Genomic DNA, 20,783 nt, shown 5'->3' with positions numbered 1-20,783 from the left:
GCATTCCCCCTTCTCAGCTTGACTGTAATTGTTCAGTGCTTCACTGACTCATCCACATGATGGTATTGGTGCCCCAGCTAGTGCTGAGCTCATGGTTGGAGGAACTGTGAGAGATGCAGAGAGGTCTTGGTATTAAGAAGTCTGGCCGGAGGCTAGAGACTGTGCCATGGAGACAGATGGGGAGGATGTGACCAGGGCTTTCAATATTGGATGCTCTGAGAAATGACTTGGATTCCCTCTCAACCCTCTTTAAAACAGTAACAAGCACTTCAGAAATGCTACCACCTTCTCTTTTGCCCATTCTACTCCTGGCAGACTAAGGAAGGTATGGGGAGACTGCAGTGAGTAGAGGCCTGATTTGAGTTAGAAAATGTGATTAAGAGAGGCAGAACCTCTAAAGGTTCTTCTCCTTGCTCCACTTCACACTCTAAGAGTGAGCCACAGAAATTGAGGGAACTTCTAAGTAGAGGTGAGGGTTGCAGTTTGGATGTTTATAAGAGTTTGTTGTGATGTTGTGGTCAGAAAATCTGACAAACAGAAGAAATTTGGTTTCTACCATTTAACTAATCATCCTTGGCCTTAGGTTTATCACATGTGCAGTGGAGATGGCAACATCTGTTGTTGAAAATAGTCAGAATAATCATAGGACTCTTTGGACCAATTAGATAATGAATGAAAATTTTATTTTTTTTTTAAAGCCTAAGTGCTGTGTAAGAATAGGTGCTGCTTTGTTGTTAGTAATCTTAGAATCCTTCTGCTTAAGAGATGCACTTTATATTCTAGGTTTGTTAGCACAGGTCCATTAAGGAACAGCTATCACAGCTCCTCTTCCTGTGCTGCATCACCCTGTGTGGACGACTGATGCAATGATACACTGAAAACTCGCTGCTTAGGACAGATTTCCATTCAGAGCTTCAGAGGATAACCCAGTTCCTTGAAAATGGCTCACTGAATCCTCTCAGTCCCTAGGACTTTACGGAAAAGTTAAGTAAGTACAGCTCTCACTCTCCGACTTCTTGATGTTTTAGGAAAGTATCCATCCCACACTGTTCTGGGTGAGGGAAGTTCTTAATGCAGTCAATTTTTACGGAGTCTCTCTACAAATTGACATCACTGCAGTGTAAGTGAATTAAAATATTTTTATTTTAAGAAGGCTAGGTGGTTTGAGACTGAAAATTGGGAATGGGGAAGTCCTGATTCAAGGGCTCCATTTGCTTAGACTACAGTTAGACACTTAAACTGTAGTTTGTTTTAATCACAGTTTTCTTAAGAAGCAGATTATTCTTTTGACCATTCTGTAATGTTCAGAAAGTTCACGAGGATCCTTGTCAGTGGAGGATCCCGTGAAGTAAGCATTATCATTCTGTAGCACACTGGAAAAACCTTCCTCTGTTATCAAAAAGCCTTTCCTTAATGAGCTATCAAAATTATTATGCCTGGTCACATGGTCTCTTTTATGGGTGGGCTATTATGTTTGGCAAAGAAATGTGGCATAGCACATTTGTTTGAAGAAATCTTTCCCTCTCTGGAAGAAACATGTAATCTTGGTACAGCACTGTGGAAATTGTACACAGCATTATTGTTTGAATATTCTGGCTTAGGGCTTCTTTATTGAGGAGATTGCTACATCTTCATTTACCATCTTCCTGTGGATGTCTTTGAATGCTCACCACAAATTAGAAGTTGTTTTTGTAACTTTGCCTTAACTCTGAGACATGGTGGGTAACAAAGTTTCATTATGCATGCTCTTAACCACAACTACTTTCAGAAGTTCTTAGATAATGACCATAATACAATGGTCCAAAAAAAAAGTATAAGGCATATCTTTGGTAGTGGTCCAAGCTAGCTTGCTCTTGTTTCACTCTTTCATTTGTGCAGGTAGAATGAATAGGAAGAAATACATATGGCTGCTCAGAATATAAAAACAGGGTTGGCTTCTTAGGCAAGTGACCTGTGAAATGACATGGAGCATCATGTTCAGATGGGCCCAGATCTTAGTTTAAGGCTTTGATGTCACCATCTTGAAATTTTGTATATTAAAAAATATAACATTTTTAAACAAATGTTGCCACCTTTCCTTGTATACTAGGCCTTACAAACTCCATAGCATGTTCTGCCTTTGGGTCATAAGGTATTTTATTGACTTTAAGAAGATCCCAAATATTGAAAGAACTGAGGTGGAATGCCCAGGGACAGGGAACATGAACTAAAGGAATAGAGGGGCTGGGGTTGTGGCTCAGTGGTAGAGCCCTTGCCTTGCATGTGTGAGGCATTGGGTTCCATTCTCAGCACCACATATAAATAAATAAAAATAGAGGTCCATCAACAACTAAAAAACATAAAAAAATATATAATTAGAACCCATCTGCATTTATGTTATTGTTTTAATATGGGTCTCCGAACAAGAAGATTTCTGTTGAAATCTTTCTTTGAACAAGAAGATTTCTGTTTTACGTAAAGAACTTCCTGCCTCCTAAATTCCTGTATTTACAAGTAAAAAAAAAAATAAAAATAAAAAAAAATAACCTTTGGGGGTGGAAAGAAATAAGGAGTGGATCCAGGGAAATGTGAAGTATTTTTGTTGTTTTTTTTTTTTTTTTTTTTCATCTTGAGCAGCTTTGGCTGGCAAATCTGGCTCTGTTGCTCAAATTCCAGTGTCAGGACTTTCTGTGGCTCCTTTCCAAAGGGAGGCAGTTGTAGACAGGTGCTTCTACTTGTGATTCCTACTGTTGTCTAACTTTTGACAGAGTGCCCCCTCCCTTAGGGCTATGCTCATTTGTCACCCTAACTGTGAAACACACCCTGACCACCACCTTAAAATTACCACCCACTTCCACCTTCACTCGGGAGATTCCCAATGCTCCTTGTTTCTCTTCTTTCTTTTAAATGTATAAGGCTGGATACATAGTAAGTGCTTAACAACTATTAGTTGAGCAAAGGCCCCACAAATGTGCTATGTCACACTTCTTTGCCAAACATAATAACCCACCCATAAGAGGGACTGTCTGATGAGGTATAAAACATGAGTTGATACACACATCCCTAATGGTTAAAGTTAGGCCTTAATGAGACTATAAACGGCTGTCTTGTCTTCTCTGTTGATTCTGTTCTCTATAAATTGATTCTAGTTCTCAGAATTCATCTCAGCTCAACCCTGGAACAGAACTGTTTCTGCAAGTCTATGATTTCTAGGTAGTTTCAGATCCAGGAGTTTTCCAGTTTGAGCATTCCCGTATTAGGAATGGCCTTTTCCAAGGGCCCCGTAGGAAGGGAGATAAGACATGTTCCTTGTAGCGGAGGATGTCAAGAACGTGTGGAAAGTTACTCATCCTAAAGGGATCTTTCTGTTCCTCAGGGAAATCTACCCAGGCCTTTTTACTGTTCTTCCATGCTCACTTCTACAGAATTTCTTCTTTAGGGATAACTCTGTGGGGACACACTTGGGCCTTCATCCCACTTCTCTCAAAAGTGCTGGAGACATTGGTATCATCAGTTCTAGCAACCTTATAAGTGAATTTCAAATTACTACTTCAATAGCTCTCCCTTTGCATCAAAATTACATATTTGTTAAACTATGTACAACTCGAAAATAGGCTCAGGAGACATTTTAGGTATGAAAAATAATATTTAATCAGTTTGAAGCAGTATTTTAAAAAAATATTGTTGCAAACTGAACTCTTTGGCTAAGGGGTATTTTGACCACTGATTTACGAAGGGAAGAGTTGGTACATAGATGAAGCAATGAAGGAAGAAGATGAAAGAAGCAATTACATAGAGTGTGCGTTTGGTACTGTTACACTGAAGTGCCTCTTTTAAACAATTATTTCTGTGCACTTTCATAATTTTGACTTCACTCTCTTTAAATCTTTGAGAAGACTTCTGTCTAAAGTTCAATTTACAGATACAAGCAATGAATGGCATCACCACAGTAATTTAATTTTCAGTTAGAGAGCCCAAGTGCCACATTCCATCTACTTAATGTGTCTAATGTTTTTTAAGAGGAAGATTGTCACATGATTCTGTCAAATTATAGACATATACATTTATTTTTTCAATTCTTTGAAGTGGAAGTAATGACTTTTAAGGCACTTGAAACCAGGTGGAATAAATATAGGAGCAAAGATTATATTTCAAACAGATCTTAGAGTATTAAAGTTCTTTTTTTTTCCAAAGTGCAGTCTGTGAGTTGGTATGTCTTGGTTCATTAGTCAGTTGCCTTCTGATTTTTCTCTTGTGCCCCAATTCAAAAAGGAAAATTCAGATGTGTCTACTTGTATTTCATTGAGGACATGATTTCATTTCATTAAGAGACAGAAGCACTAGAAAAAGTAGAGCTTTTTATTTCAGTGTAGGAAAATGGTTAGGATGAGAAGATTGACTCTGAGTTTTAGTCTAGGTCAGAGATTGTGAAGATAATGAGTACTTCTAAAGAGAAATCGTCCTAGCAAGCTTCCTGGATACCATGTATTTTAATTTTCCCAGGAAGAAAGGGAATAGTGAGGTGGCTTCCTGGGTAAGGCCAGGGTGGAGAAAGCTGGCATTTCCAGGGCCCTAGAAGGGAGGAGGGTGATGTGTTGTTTCCATGGACACACTACTGCTCCATTTCCCCTCTAGGTGGTGACAAATATGACTGGATTTAGCCTGGTGAGGTGTAGGCTAATGGGAATTTGTTCCCATAAAGTTTTTCCATTTTCCCCCTACAACTTTTATGCAAGTATATGACTTCTAAGCTACAATTACTTTGTGACCTTACTTTGGAAATTTGCTTAATTCTTTCTAATGGGCTATATTTAGGCTAATGGAATAATCCAAAAATTGGTTTTTTTTTTTAAATTATCAAAAATGCATATGTCTGTATATTTAGGAACTTACTACCCCCTCCCCTGCTCTTAAATTATTAGGATCCTGTTTGCATTTGAACCTTCAGTGAAAATTCTTATTCTTCCTGGATAGTTCCATGCAGCCATGTCTTTGGAACATGTGCTACTTCAGTGTGAGTTTTAAGGTGCACTGGAGGTAGTACAGGCTTAAGCTAGGGTATGCCCCAATTCAAAAAGGAAAATTCAGATGTGTCTACTTGTATTTCATTGAGGACATGATTTCATTTCATTAAGAGACAGAAGCACTAGAAAAAGTAGAGCTTGTGACCACACAACTCACAGTCCAGTAAAGCAACCTTTAGACAACAGCTGTAATGTAAAAGGCCCATGCCAAAAACAACAGAGCAGAGAGGAGTTCCTGTCCTTTCAAGCAGCACAGCTGAAACAGTGGTCAGGTTTTAACAGCAAAACAAAACAAACAACAACCCAGGCCAAGGCTTTCTGAAGAAAGGAAAATATAGTAATTAGAAGTTAGACATTTAAAAAAAGGATTATGGAAAAGTGCCAGTCTTATCAATGGACCCCTGGTTCCTTACCAATGGCTAAGAAACCATTTCAACGTGTTGAATCCTTTCTAAGTAAAACTAAGACACTATATCCATTTAATAAAAATCTTAAATTAGTTATGCTGTGAGAATTTGAATTATTATTATGCTATGAGAATTTGAAGAGACAAGAAAAATATCCTCCTACCACACTGATTAAGTATCAGTTTGTAAAAAGTACTCATTTCTTCCTGATAGGTAATTTCAGTGGCAAAAAATATGAGAAATTAGGATGTTGATTTTCAAAGATTTTTCTCCTTAAAAAGTTGTATTAAAAGTTGAAGCTAATGATAAATGATTGTGTTACAAATTTCCAGGTTACTGCCAAGTGCAGTGTTTAAATAGCTGAATCATTTAAGAAAAGTAGTTCATTTGTTGCTTTGACTCTTTCCCAGAACAAACATAAAAACTGCACTATTTTTCTTCCCGGCATTAACGAAATATTTTCCAAATCCACTGCATGCACCACATTCCTCTATCAGGATCTTATTCAGTTTATGACTGTACTGGAAACTGATCTCTGAGAATTAATCTGATACATGCTTTTACCTACTTTTCTCTTGTTCAATTCTTAGCTTAAATATACCAACCTTCATTTTAATTGTTAGGTTTTCTGGAACATACGCTACAAATAAAAAGTTTCAGATCTTTTGTTTTATTTCTTTTTCTCTTTCCCTTTTAAACAAATCAAACTTCTTGCTGCATTCATCGCTTTAAAAAGTTTCCAAGTGGGGGATCTGCTTTTTGATCTAATGCCTGTCAAATACAAATTTAAGGAGAAACTGTATTTTTAAGGTGCACAGAAGATGAATGATAGTTAACCAGACTGCCTTAAAAGCTTTTGATTGTTGTTTAAAGCATAGGAATTGTTTGTGAAAATCAGGAACATTTGCCCTGCACTCAGGTTCTAAAGCCCAAGAGTTACAGAGGGTCACAAGGGTTAAGAGAAGCAGAGATAGATCCACGAAGGCTGACGGATCTGTTTTTCCACTGAGGGGGGCTCAGTGACAGGGACAGCTAGCAACCAGTGCTGTTCCTCTAAGCAACCACCTTAATGAGTTATAACCATATGCAGACTTACTGTGATGGCCTGGAGTCTTCCCTTCACTAGCTCAGCTTCTTCCATTCTAGAAGTCAAGGACAGTCAGACGCTGAAGGAAGTCCAAAGCTACCATAAATCAAAGAGGCTCCCTGGGGAGAGGCGCTGGGGTGATAGGGAGAGGCAGGGAGAAGTCGGTTCTTTGCACCAGGGAGAAATGGAGAAATTCCCCACTTGTCAGGAGCGTCTCCGAGCAGATGCACAGATCAGGCCAGACAGACACATGTAATGAGGGTGTGCTGGGGAGGCAGACGCTGAGGCTGCTGGCACGAGTTGACTGACAAGTTTGAACGGCAGCGGCACAAGCCCTTTTCCTTCAGGAGCTGCCAGCTCTTTGTTGTAATGTGCACAGTTAGCAAGGCACATTTTCTTATTAACTGTTCCTTAACCAATTCATCATTTTCCAGGATTGGCACAGAGAATCATCACACTGTTTAATCAGACTGTGCTCCAGCAACACACAGCTGTCCCCACATGCGTGGATCTGTGCGTGTTTGCAGGAAGTTGGTTCACCTGCACTCACTCCAGGATTACAAAGAGAGAGCTTTACCTCGGCTGGACAGAAGTGCCAAGTCACTTATTTGTCTTTCTCTCTGTTTGGCTTTAGGCAATAATAGTTACTTTAGAACTCCACATAGTGGTAAATTTACATGGGCTGTCCTCCTCCCCCTCCGTCCCATCTACAGCAGTTTGTTGCAAACTTTGGAATTTCAGATCGTGGAGGAATCAAAGGTGTTAAGGTGATGATATTAAAAAGCTGGCCCACCAGGAGTGCTCAGTGAGCTTTAAACAGCAAGTGCCATGCTCTGCTGGTGCCCAACTTGGATTTCTATGGAATGCAGTTCTTTCTTGGACCTCATTCAGAAATGGCACTCTCGGCTTCCATGAAGGTGCCCATTTTGACCTCACCAGTTACACAAGAGAAAGGAGTGAGCCTCTACAAGTGTGACGAGATGTTCTGTAATTGCTGGCAGCCCAGCACCGCGTGGATGTTCCCTTGCCCTTTAGAAAACAGGAGCGAAACCCAGTGAAGCTCTTAGGTCAAAGCAGAGACTAGGAAACTTTGCAATGGACTTTGTTTTCTTTTCCTTGGTGGTTCTTTAATTAAATTTTGATGTAGTAAACCCTAATTACCATCTACCTCATTATTACATGTTTGGATGCTATCAAGCACCTTCATATTAACACAGCTGAAGAGGTTTAAAAGACAAACCAAACATTGAATATAAGGTTTAATTTCCTTTGTGTTTCTGATATTAGTAATAGTAATGGCTAATATTTACTGAGCACTGTCTGTGGGGAAAAGAGTTATATCCTATTTATCAGACAAGGTGCTGAATGATAGGTGTGCTATCCCTATTTAAAAATGAGGTGACAGGTTCAGGGAGGTAATTTGCCAAATAGCTAATAAGCAGCAAAGTCAGGATTGGAACTTCAGCTGTCTGGTCTTACAACAGCCTGTCATCAACGTTTGCCAAAGGACACAGGCAAGGTAAGGTACAGGCTGATGCTTAAGTTGGTTTTTATGAAGAGTTGGATCTACCTTCCTCTTCCATCCAGCTCGCAGAAAACTTACAACTGGTTTCAGATCCTTCAACAGAATCCTATGGAATTCTCCTCTACAGAAATTTAGAGGCCCGAATGAAATAAGATTTCCATATACATTCATATATATATATATATTTTTTTAATTTATTTTGGAAGTTCCAAATCACAGAGCCCATATTACTAGTCAGTCATCCCAAGATGAAGCGCAGCAGATTCAAGCGTCTGAAATCATACTTGAGAGTAGTTTATCTTTGTTTTTACATCCTCAAAAGAGACACTTAGGGGGACTATGGAGTACAAGAATTGATTAGGCATGGGCCAAGTTCGCTACTACTGGATGGATATTTAAACTTAAAAGAAAAATCAAACCTTCAAAACTTTAAATTTTGTTTATCTGCAGATCTTGGCTGAAATTAAAGACAAGACGGTAGCAGTGGTAAAAATCTCAGAACTAACTGCATATTTGCTGCCCAGAACAGATTGGCAGTCCTCCAATTATTAATCTGGATCTTTTCCTAAAATTGACTATTCTCTCAAATCTCATTTTTGCTATAGGAAATACAAAGGTTTCTCTAGTGTAATGGAAGACTAGATCAAATAAGAGGATCGGAAAATTAAAGAAGCAAAGTTGGGGTGAGTGATTGGTATTATCTTGTGTTTATTCATTTGTGTAGTTGATACAAGCACTTGCTAATTTTAAAAGCATTTGTTGTTCATTCATCCTGCACATATTTATTAAGCACTTGTCCAACACCATGTTAAGTGTTTGGGATATATAAGTGAACAAAATTCCTGATTTCTTAGAATTTATCTTGTGGCAGGTAGTAAAGGATAAATGTAATAAACAAGTAGAACATAATAGGTGAGAAAGTGATTATGTTATTCTGAATCTTCTGAGAAACAAATGCCAAGGTGGGCTAAATGTGCAAAATTTTATTAGGAGAAATAAATATAGGAGAGAAAATGGGGAAGAGGGCAGAAAAGGCTGGAGTTGGGGAGGTGTGGGAGATCCAAGTGAGAGAGAGAGGGAGGGAAAGTTGCATGGAAACAGCTTAATCTGCAGGGCAGTCTAAGGAATATTATCAAGGTCTTCAGAGAGTCCTGGAGCCAAAGTCAGCTTACCAGAATGGTCCTGTGTGTCCCAGGAATGAGTCTACTTTAGCATTCCTATCAAGTTCAATAATTGCCTAGGAGAAGCCCCTGGAAAACACAGCCTGGACGCAAATGCACAGCTTGGATTTCAGAGTTCATCATCTGAGACCCTTGGTCGATTTTGGATGCCTGAGATGCACTTTCTCTTGACAACCACAGTGATAATGTTATGAAAAGAAAGAGTAGCTGAGTATAAAAACCTCAATTTAGAATAGGGTCATTAAGATAACTTCAGTGAGTAGGGAGCCTTTGAATAGGCCTTAAAGGAGAGGTAGGAGTTAGGATACCAGGAGAAGAGCCTATCAGGAAGACCCTGCAAGAAGGCTGCAGGGTGGGCCATCATTAGTACATTATTAACAACAGGAGCGAGGTGGTTAGACAAGAGGGAGGGCAGGAGGAGTAACAGGAGATGTAGCAGAAAATGTCACAGGTTCCAATTCCAGCATGATCTTCTAGACCTTTGAAAGGACTCTAGGTTTCACCATGTGGAGTGAGAAGTCACTGAGATGTTCTGAGTCGGAGAAAGTTTTGCAAGGTTGGAAAAAGAGAATAGGTAGGATATCGTTGCAATCCAGGTGAGAGATGATGGTCGATTTGGTCTAGAGGGGGAACAGTGAGGACAGTGGGCATTGATTGAATCCACAGTTTAATACTCTTGTTAGAACCAACAGGATCTCCTAAGATTGGTGATAGAGTTGGAGAGAAAGAGATTTGGGATAATTCTAAGATTCTTGATCTGAGCAAATGCAAATTGCCATCAGTTGAGATAGGAAACTCGGTGAGTTTTTTTGCTCTTTCTTTCTTTCTTTCTTTCTTTTTTTTTGGAATGAGGATGAATACCAAGAACTCAGTTTTCAACAAGTCACTTAGTTATCTACATGGAGATGTTGAATACACAATTGAATATGGAATTTGGAGTTTAGGAACAAAGTCTCAGATAGATTTATAAAATCTATTTTATCTTTAGAAGTAAACCAGATCACAAAATATCTAGAATCATTTTCCACAAAATATCATATTCTATTGAGCTAGAATCCATTAAATGTTAACTATGTATTCCTGGATAAATCCAGCCTTTGTGAAACAGATATTCAATAGAACTTTGCTACTTTCAATTATCTTACTAAAATGGCTTACTAAATTATTTATACTTTGCCAACCAGAGTAAATGAGGATGGCAAGAGTTAAAAGTTATAATTCATTAGCTGACATTCTTTCAGGAGTTAAAGGGTATGAGAGATTCTGAATTACTGTCTCTTCTTACAATGCATTTGCTGACTGATTGGAGAGGTAAGATGCATGTGTGAAGTAAATAAAGGTAAAAAATAGTGAACCAGATATCATTGTTCTCTGCTGAACCAAAGTGTGGGCAGTGGAACTAATTGAGGCCAGGATGGTGAGGCATAGTGCAGGGCAGTGGCATGTGGTACCAACCGTAAATCCAAGAAAAATTATGCAAGGTAGAGGTTAATGTGAGTTGCAGGACAGCTATCATAGGGAAAAACAGAATTAAAATGCAGAAAAAATATTTCTAACCACGAGAGGGATGGAAATACAATGTGGTAGATGTCCAGGAAGGAGACAATCCTGCCTGGAGTAGAGAGAAGAATTATACAGAAAGACTGACAGAAATACCTATCTGTACATAGAACTTGATGTGATGGAAGTGAATGAGGGGAGCGGGAGAGAAAAGATCAGATTCATATTTCAGGAGAAGAAAACTGTCAACTTTCCTCGGAGCACACGGGAAGAGGGAAATACTAGGTAGGAAGATCTATTTGAGAGGTAGGAAATATGAAGTGTGAGTACCTGTGGAAAAAATAATAAAAAAGTATCAAAATTCTATAAAAGGAAAGGTCATCAGAATTCTTCATAACCTTCGGAAGGTCTGAATCCAGAGGCCCAAAGTGCCTTATTATGGTTTGAATGTCACCTCCCAAACTTACACTGAAATGTAATCACCTGCTGGGCATGGTGATGCATGACTGTAATACCATTGACTTGGCAGGCTAAGGCAGGAGGATTGCAAGTTCAAGGCCAGCCTCAGCAACTTAGCAAGGCCCCAAGCAACTTAGTGAGACCTTGTCTTAATATTAAAAAGAAAAAGAAATCCAATCACCATTGTAACAATATTAAGAGGTAGGACCTTCAAGAGGTGTTTGGTTCCTGGGGCACCGTCCTCACCCATTGATTAAGTGGGTCAGACGGAGTTCTGTGAGTAGGGTGACCACACATTTTGCAAGAGAGGAGGCTGTTTTATTTTCATCTAGGGTACTCTATACAGTCAGGATTATGATATTACCCATTTCTTTGTTAGATAATTTGAGCTTCATGGTTTAGAGGGTAAATGGACTTCAAGATGTTCTACCATGCAGATGCTTATCTTGAATTATCCATGGCTTTGGGTAGAGGTGATCCCTTCTTCCATCTTTCCTCCCTCAGCCCCCAGGGTACTCACTTCCTTAACTCCTGCCTCACTGATCTCTGCCTCTTTCTTTCCTCGTTCCTTCTCTTTTTCTCAACTGTTTTAAAAAACTCTAGCAAAAATAGTAGAACAGCGTATGTGGTTAAGCAGGCTGCTTTCTCTTTGAACATCTATATTATTCTTTCAGGCTAAATCTCCCAGAGGTCAAACAACTGCTCCATTTAATGAAAAAGGATATTTAATTAAACCAATTGTTTGACTTTTAGAGATAAAAGATGCAGCTGTTTCTGAACACAGCCTCAGTTATCCAATATCATATTAAAATTTGGTACTGGGGATTAAACCCAGGGGTGCTTTACCACTGAGCCACATCTCTGGCCTTTAAAAAAAAACGTTTGTTTTTTTTTTTTTTTAATTTTGAGATAGGGCCTTGCTAAGTTGCTTAGGGCCTCACTAAGTTGCTGAGACTGGCCTTGAACCTGCAATCCTCCTTCATCAGCCCCCCGAGCCACTGGGATTATGGGCCACTTGAGCCCAGCATAAAATCAATATTTAATATATTTGTGACCTTGTATTTTAGTTCCTCTTCCTCGGCTTACAAATGAACACAAAAATAATAAGCATCTTAAAAATTATGGCTTTATCTTTCAGCTAGAGAAGGGGCTGGAAATGTAGCTCAGTGGTAGAGCACTTTTCTAGCAGGTGTGAGGCCCTGCACCACAACCCCACCAAAAAAGAAAAACAAAAGAAAACAACAGAAGAAGTGGAAGACCAAGCAGTCCATAATTCATTCCATGAAAATCAAGTACTATGGTGCTTCAGCACAATGCGTTTTCCTCTATAAATTTACGACACATACATGCATACCTTATGGTGTTCATACCCCTGTACAATGTACACCAAAGAGCAAGATGAAAGGGACCATCTAGGTTTAGCTCTAATGCATTTGTTTAGAGTGAGAGCATTGCTGAGGACGTTTGCCTTACTCGCTTTCCTTCCTTTGTTAGCAGGGTAAGGAAGCCGCCCTTCCCTCAGCATTGTTTTTGGGTTTGGGTGTTTTCAAAAATGCTTGTTCCATCTGATACCTTCACTGAACACTTTCCTTTTTAGTCAGTCAATTCAAAATGATATTTTAAATATTTGAACCAAAAATGTTCCTGAAACCAAAAGTATTTAGAACGGTGCCCATGATATGTGATAGCATACACTAAACTGTATGCTTAAAATTATCCAGATCCTTCTGTATGTACTCAGCTGCTTTCTGAACTTGAAAAATTTGATCTTCCTTTGCTTTTTGTTTTGAAAAGTTATTTCTACTTTTCCTCCATAAGTTTGTCATTTGAGTTTAAAGGGTAACTGATGATAAGTTCTAGCATTTGAGTAGTTAGTAATTTTTGTCCTGGATTTTCAAAAATAAATATTAAGTGGGGTTCCTTTCCTTTATTGAAATAGTTATATTCTTTTTTTTTTTTTCTTTCTTCTTAAAGCCTGAATCTCAGGTTTTATTGGCATAGCAAAAATAAATACACATACTTATGTTGGGATCATAAATACAAATAGAGAAATTGAAACTAGTCATGGAGGAGCTATCTTCCCCGTGAAGAAGTTGATGATTCCACAGCTCTACTAGGCTCCCAAGTTTGGGCATGAGGATTCCTGGTGCTAATATTTGGACCTCAAATACTGTATTCCTCAGGAGTTTTAAAGAATAGTTTGTTTATGCACAGGAATGAAATTTGGGCATTAGATATGGAATTGTAAAGGTGTGTCACCACTAAATAGAAGCCTGATGTTATGAGTCTTGATCATTGATCTTTCATCTACCTATGCATCACACACTAGTTAAACATCTGGCCGTGTAACCAGCATCATGCTGTGTGCTAGAGACAAAGAGAAATAAGATAATGAGCTCTTTTTATTGGAGAAGACAGGAGGTAAACAGAAGACAAGTAAACTCTTGGATAAAAGTGAAAGGTTTCCAAAGTTAGACTCAGGGCAGAGGGAAGGCCAATTTCAGCTCAGTCATCCTGGCTGAGAGGACCACTGAGCTGTGTTTGAGTGTTTTAACTGTGGACACTTAGGAGTTAACCTAATTCAGAGAATGAGTCAGTGGTGGAGGTGGGGAAGCAGAGGGGACATTATACAGTCATAGCCCCTCATTTTCTAGCTCATCATAGACAAGCTGAATTAACTTTATAGGTGTAGATTCCCTAGAAGATGACAGGATGACATACTACCAAATTGTCACATACAGGTTTACAAATTCCCAGTTTGTTATATAAGGTATGTGGTATTTAAAGATCACACACACACACACACACACACACACACACACACACACACACTCAATATATTTGTCTCTGTGTATTTATTAATGATCCTTAACTAGGTCATGGACATCAAACCTTTGTTCTGTTCCATGAGAAAATTAACAAATGTTGATGGTTCCAGAATCAGGGACATGGGCTTATTTTCCAATTTTTCTATTTATAAGCGGGGTATACTGGGGAAAATTGGTTGATATGTCAAAAGTAGTTCTTCAGGTGTAAACTGGTAGGAATAATGAACTTCTTATAAAATTTTTACAACAAGATTAAATGAGTACTTACGTTAACCTGGTCACAAAGCATAATAGCTACTTTCTTTGAAAGTATATTAAATCTTGCAGGCACATTATTATTTCTTTTCGTGCCTTCACATTTGCTACATGAATCTTTCTACACATATGACCTAATAACTGTAATTGACTTATTCAGGAGAAAGACCAGTCTCATCCTTCCCCATGACCAAGAAGCTATTGGATGTCTTTGTTTCCAACACAGGAAAATTGAGGCAAGATGGCCAGACTTGGGCAGGGTGCTGATTCATCAGATGGTAGCACTCCATGTCCAGCAAAATTTCCATTAGACTGACTGTGGAAGTCATGGAAAGCATGGTCTGATTTTTTGTCATTATGGAAATAGTCTATAAGCTTATCCAATTAGATCAGTCTCTAGGCTGAGCCATCAGTCTAAAAGCCCGGGTGTGAGCCAGTTATGTTAAAGTGGATTTACATGGCAGAGCGAGCAAGGAGCCAGCTGTCCGTGTGTCTGCCCTTCAGCCCATTTCACTATAAAGAGTGAGAGCTCCAAGGCTTTGCTGACTGACAGATTGGGTTCCAGACAATTGTAATTCTAACTTGAAGATTTTTGGAAATAAGTGTTTCAAAAGATGCCAACTGAAAGTTAACTTCCAAAATATTTAATGGGTCTCTCTTTGGGGAGATGAATGCTTTGCCAGTGTTTATTATATTCCTTAAGTGGGCTTTAAAAAGGAACATAAGAAATAAAATTTTTTTTAAAAGCCCAAACATCTTATGTTTAGAAGTTTTACTTTATTTTAACATTTTAAAAAAATTTTGTTACTTCATCTTTAGACCTGCCATACAAGTGAAAGTCTTTTGTGTGCATACCCTGTATTTTCCTTCCCATTCAGTCCCTTCTGTTCCTCTCCTGCCTCTCCTCTCTTTCCCTCTTCTTTTTGGTGAGATTCTAAGTGTAGGAGTTAGATTGCTTAATGTGTGCTCAGGGCAAAGACGGAAAGAATTGCATTATGCAGTCATGCAGTGGTGTGGGTGGGGTGAGACTTAAAAAACAAAACAAAACAAAACACTAAGTTATAAAAAACTATGATTGCCACAATGGATCTGTAGGAACCTCTTTAGAGCTGAAGGTTAACTAGAATTCTTATTTCCTGTGCAATTTGAAGGCTTAGAACATAGCCCAGATAGTGACAGAGATAGCTGTTCCTTTATACCCATATCAGTTGTCCATCAACACTTTAAAAAATCTCAGCAACACAAATAGTCCTTTGTATATGTTTAATTTTAATCTTAGAGCATAAAAATGTCTTCAGAAGAAAAACTTGAAAACAATTTAAATGTAAGTTTCCTTCCAAGTGAAATTCCAAAGAGCAGGCTGCTCTCTTCCTCATGGATCGTGGAATTCTTAAAAATGAAATCTGAAGCTATTATGGTACCCCCATAGTAACCAGCCCTGTAAAAGCAGTCCCTGAATAGAGTAAGAATAGTAATTCAGTTGGGAAACAAAGGTCAAGCTAGATGAATATCTCTGGCTAATTTTGTCCACAGCTTTATTAACTTACTATGCTTTGCCCATTTGACAATTTGATTTTATCAAGCTCTATTCTTACTGTCCTCCTTTATTTAAATGTGCCTTTTGGAAATGGATATGAATGAAATAAAAATCACACTTTTAGGGTGTGGGACAGGTCCATTTTCCTTTCTTTGAATTCACTAAATCTGTCTGTGTGGGGAAGCAAAAGAGAGCATTTTACTATGATCTAGTGGACGATTATATTTCTGGGAACTACTAAAGGTAGTAAGCTTCTTGGGCAATGCAAACACCTTCAGTTTTGTGTTAAGCTTTGTATAACTGCTGGGTCGTCTCTGCCTTCCCACAAATCTACCAAGTGCAAATGTACACGCCAACAATGGAATGCAAACAAATGGTATGCAGTGGGTACACAAGAGGGGGAAAGGTACAGAGACTCTCACAAGCCGTTACAAATGGTAGCCTCCAAATGCCAAGCTATTTATAAAGGGGAGAAGCTGTGACTTCCTAACATAGGGCCTGAAATAAAGACGGGTTTGTCCACAAAAAAGAATGTAACTATTCAGTTCTGTGAATTTGTTTATTGATGATCTCTTTTTCCCCTTACGTCTTGACATTCCACCAAAGCAGACTGCATGATCTCCCCTTGAGAAACAACTCTGAGTTTAGCTTTATTTATAAGCTGCATTATACTACAGAGCGAAATGTTCTAGCTGATAGAATAGATGTTACATGGCAGCCCACTGACCTCTCTATTTGGGAGAAATATTCCCTCCTACAGAGAAGTCCTAAATGTTAGCTGATTCACAGTCACTTTTTTTTTTTCTTTCTTTCTTTGCTGACTTTAGTTGATGTCTTTATTTTTTAATCAGTAGGTGTTTTCTCTACTTCGTTTAAGATTTGTCAATAAATGAGGAGCTTTGGGCTACTAATCTGAGCTTTTACATTCCTTACCTCCCTTTGCTTTAAAGGCACCAAGTTCATGTTAAAGTTTCACCTTTGCAAGAAAAGTGTGGTATAGGGTAGGAGGAAACCTAATCTGCACACTCCTAAGGGGGATGCTGTATTTTCAAGCCATTTGCCAGTGGAATTCTAGGAGAAATGAGGAGTTGACTGTCCTCCTTTAACCCTGGGACTCCAGGAACCTCTAGCAACATCCTGAATAGAGAACTCATCTTGATAAAGGAGATTGTTGAGAAGACACATACCTGAGCCCGAGAAACTACTTAGTTATTTGGGAGAAGTACTTTTATGTGTATAAGCTTAGTGTCTGATTTTAATGTGAAGGAAACTGACTTCACGTTCTGAGAAGGAAGAGCTGTAAAAATCAATAGAGGATGCTTCCCTTCTAAAACACTTTTAAAGACCAGAGGACACAACCTCACCCCACATTGGTGAGCATCTCTGAGCATGAGTAAGTGGAGAACAGAGAAAAGTCTAGCTGAAAAACAACATGATTGAATGAGCAGCTGTTATAGAAGAGGTCACCACTGAATGGACAGAGAATTCCAGCAAAGGGCTAGGAGAGTGGGAGAGTCCCCTGGAACTGAAAGGACTTGGACTTTAGGGAGTGGTGTGCTTTCACAGGCTGGGAGCTCAAGACTCAAAATTAATTGCAATTGCTGCTCTACCCTGGATGTCTACGCCTGGGTCTAGGGAAGAGTTTTCAGTGTGCAATGGCCATTGCAATATTAAGATGTAAAGTAAACACTACGGATAACAAAAATGATTTGAAGAAAAACTTGGGTTTTCTAAAGTCATTTGGATAAAGTGTTATAATAACAGTTGAGAGTCCTTGCTTCCCACAGCAATATTATTGTAGCTTTTATTCCTATTCCTGTCAATAACTCTTGGTTCTTTCCACCAAACCAAGAAGTGCTAATAGTTCCATTTGGAGCTTGTAGTCAACATTCGGACTCAAGCAGCATGCATAAGTAATCCCATATCATGGCCAGTTTCATTTTTTCCCTTTCATCCAAATGTGCATAAAATTCTTAGTGGCTGCCTGCATGGATCTTCACTGTTCAAATGAAGCCCTCTTGCCATCCCCCATGCCCACAATTCCCTTTAAACGCAGAATTGACGTTCTCAGGGAAAGCATAACTAAATGAGCCGAGGTATATTTAGTAGTCTATCACCTTTCCAGGTGTTTAGGTCAACTGAATGATATATTTAGTGGTGAAAACACTTCCCACAGTCTAAATGGAATGTGAGCTTAATACAAGCATTCATGATTACTGAGTGGCCAGTACTACTAAAAGAAGTGATCCTTTCCCTAAGGAAGTAGCTTGAAATCAGTAGGTCTGCTATGGATATTTCATTCTACATACCACCTGTATGCTAGCTGGTCATGTTTGCCTGTGTGGTTAGTTTGAAAGAACAGAATCTTTTGGAGTTGCTGGGAATCATATGTTAACTGCATGTTTCCTGAGATCTAAAATTCTGTTCACGGAGTAAAATCTTTCAGTGTCATTCACATTGAGATTAGTATTGCTGTGGCCTGGTTGATTTCATGCATTTAACAAATGTTGGTGCTAGATAAGAGGTTGGTGTAGAAAGCTGAGCAACATGGGCATGTACCTGGTCTCTTGGACCTTAGATTCTGTGGTGAAAGACAAGAGAAAAATAAACAAAGTTCTAGATTAAATGCTATAGAGAAAACAAAACGGGATTTTGAACACAGTTAATTATCAGGGGTGGGGTGGTGGTGGGATATACTGTTAGAGAGGTCAAGGAAACCTTTCTGAGGAGATAAGTATTTGAATTTTTCCAGGCTGAAAATTTGGGTTCTTTCTGAATCAGGGTCCTCTTTTTGTAGTTATGGACCTATCAAGATTAACTAAATACTTACTTGGTTTTGATTTGTTCCTTGTAAGTTATGCAAACTTTTTTTTTTTTTTTTTTTTTTTTCCCCATAAACACTTAATAAGCATGAAAATCAAGCATAGGGGAGAATTTCTTTCCCTTTAAAAATTAAACTAAATGTGTCACAACTAGGGAAGATCAACTCCAGGTAATTGGTGGTATTTTAAAAAAAGAAAAAAGGAAGACTTAAGATTTTTATAGCCAGGCTCCAGCTATGAGCTTAATTATTTCAGAGATAATAAATTCCTCCCCCCAATGAAAAGTGACTTTCCTTTTAATAATTCCATGGGCTTATGTCTTTTTGATGGCTTCCCACTCAAAGAAATTAGTAAAGAATTTATCTCAGTTCTGCAGAAGTGGGTTACATGAAAAGAGAATTAATTTAGGTATGCCTACCTATAGCAAAGTCACCAACCTGCACACCTGATGTTTTCAATGTCAAATCAAAGGACCTTTTTTCATCTTTATTCACTTTACCCAGTTACATGGGAACTGGATTCTAGGGTGAGCCTTTGGAGTTAGAGTTGTACTCTGGAATCTATTCCGTAGTTTCCAATGGACAGATATGGATGCAGCAGTCAATTGTCGACCTCATTCCCCCTTCCTAGCTTTATAATTTCTTTTTATCCTTCCAAGGCCTCTTGAAAGCATATCTCCTCTCTGAAACCTGACTTGGTTAATAGAACTAATCCTTCTCTCATATGTGTCTTCATAGCACATTTTGCTACTTTAATGATTAACAAATAGTCAGCAATTAATAACTAATAATAATTATGAATAATAAATGATTATAAGTGGTTATTTTATCACTTAATAAAATATATATGTTAATAAATAATAATAATTTATTAAGTAATGAAATAACTGTTAGAGCATAGATCTTCAACTTCAGGGAGCAAATGATTGTCTAACTGTTAATGTCAAACTAAGACGTATTTTTGGTGAATTTTTTTCCACAGATTTACAAGGGCCATTCGATGGCATCAGCCCTGATTCATTTCAACAAAGGTAACAACATAGCAATTGTTCTACATTTGGGTGGAAAAGTAGCTGCCTCTGTGACATTACCATTTCTTTTTGACCACAAGGATCAGTTTCACCCAGAAACAGGAGTATTTGTCACAGAGGAAGTACTGGATGGGAAGAGAAGGAAGAGGGAGAGATGCCTCACCTGAATGCACTACTTTTCTTTCCTTCTATGCCTGGGGGGCATAAATAGGGAGTGCCAGAGTATGTACCTTAAAATATATTGGCATCTCTAGCCACCTGGCCATACATTCTTAAAATTTTATTATTATTATGAGTAAGCAGTCATTATGTACCAGCTATTGCAATAAGTCCTTTTCCTTTCCTGTCTTATTTGATTCTTATCATGATACTATAAGATGGGTACTTTCCCACTTTTTCCATTGGACATGGAGACCAAGAGCAATAAGATTTACCCGAAGTCACACACATAGCCTGCAGCAGTGAGAATTTCAACCCATTTCTGCCTGAAACTAGAGAATGAGCTCTATACACTGAGCTCTGCAAGCTCTGCAAGCCCTGAAAACTCTGGGTTTGTTTGGTCAGGGTGTGTTTCTTCTGGGAAAGCATTAGCAACCTTGGGCAGCAGATGGGCCCAAGATGGTGGTGGAACTGATTCCAGAGAGATTCACAGAATATGAATTATCAGCTGGTCAAATTCCAAGAAAGATAGAGCTTCTTTCAGTGTTTCCCAAGTTCTTTTTTCATGTAGTCTGTTTTAATGCTGCCCTCCAGCTGTCCAAAGCCCACTTGAACTCACAGTTTTTCTCCTTCCTTGCTTTCCTTTCTTCTGTGGTGTTGGGGATTGAACTCAAGGTCTTGGGTATGCTAAGCATGTGTTACACCCCAGTCCAGAGCTTCATTTCATTCCATTCCATTTCTTTTCTCTTTCTTTCAAAAACAATTTAATTGAGGTGTAATTCGGATATTATAAAATCCACCTAAATAATTATAAATTCCATTTTCTTAGTATCTGTACAGAGTTGTGCATTATCATCACAATCAATTTTAGAAATTTTTTTTAGCACCAAAAGAAACCCCCTGACCCATAGTTATCATTCCTAGTCTCCTTTCCTATAACCCTAGGCAGCCTTAATCTACTTTCTATTTCTATTGACCTGCCCTTTCTGG

The 20,783-nt window shown here is 38.6% G+C and overlaps 1 protein-coding gene and 1 long non-coding RNA gene across 2 annotated transcripts in view; one reads left to right on the top strand and one right to left on the bottom strand.

The window, feature by feature from the left end:
* PALMD (palmdelphin) overlaps window positions 1–7,307 on the bottom strand; it is a 50,533-nt gene extending 43,226 nt beyond the window's left edge. The window contains exon 1 of the mRNA XM_079153088.1: window positions 6,507–7,307. Coding sequence (XP_079009214.1) covers window positions 6,507–6,551 — 45 coding nt within the window. The 5' untranslated portion in view covers window positions 6,552–7,307. The remainder of the gene's footprint in view (window positions 1–6,506) is intronic.
* Window positions 1–20,783, top strand: part of LOC306669210 — a 90,469-nt gene that overhangs the window by 15,176 nt on the left and 54,510 nt on the right. Inside the window, exon 2 of the long non-coding RNA XR_013766059.1 lies at window positions 19,586–19,634. This is a non-coding gene — a long non-coding RNA (uncharacterized lncRNA). The remainder of the gene's footprint in view (window positions 1–19,585; window positions 19,635–20,783) is intronic.

This window comes from Sciurus vulgaris (assembly GCF_902686455.1).
Source record: "Sciurus vulgaris genome assembly, chromosome: 1".
NCBI classification, from domain to species: domain Eukaryota; kingdom Metazoa; phylum Chordata; class Mammalia; order Rodentia; family Sciuridae; genus Sciurus; species Sciurus vulgaris.
The sequence above is the reverse complement of the archived record's forward strand: the minus strand, read 5'-3'. Positions and strand labels throughout refer to the sequence as shown.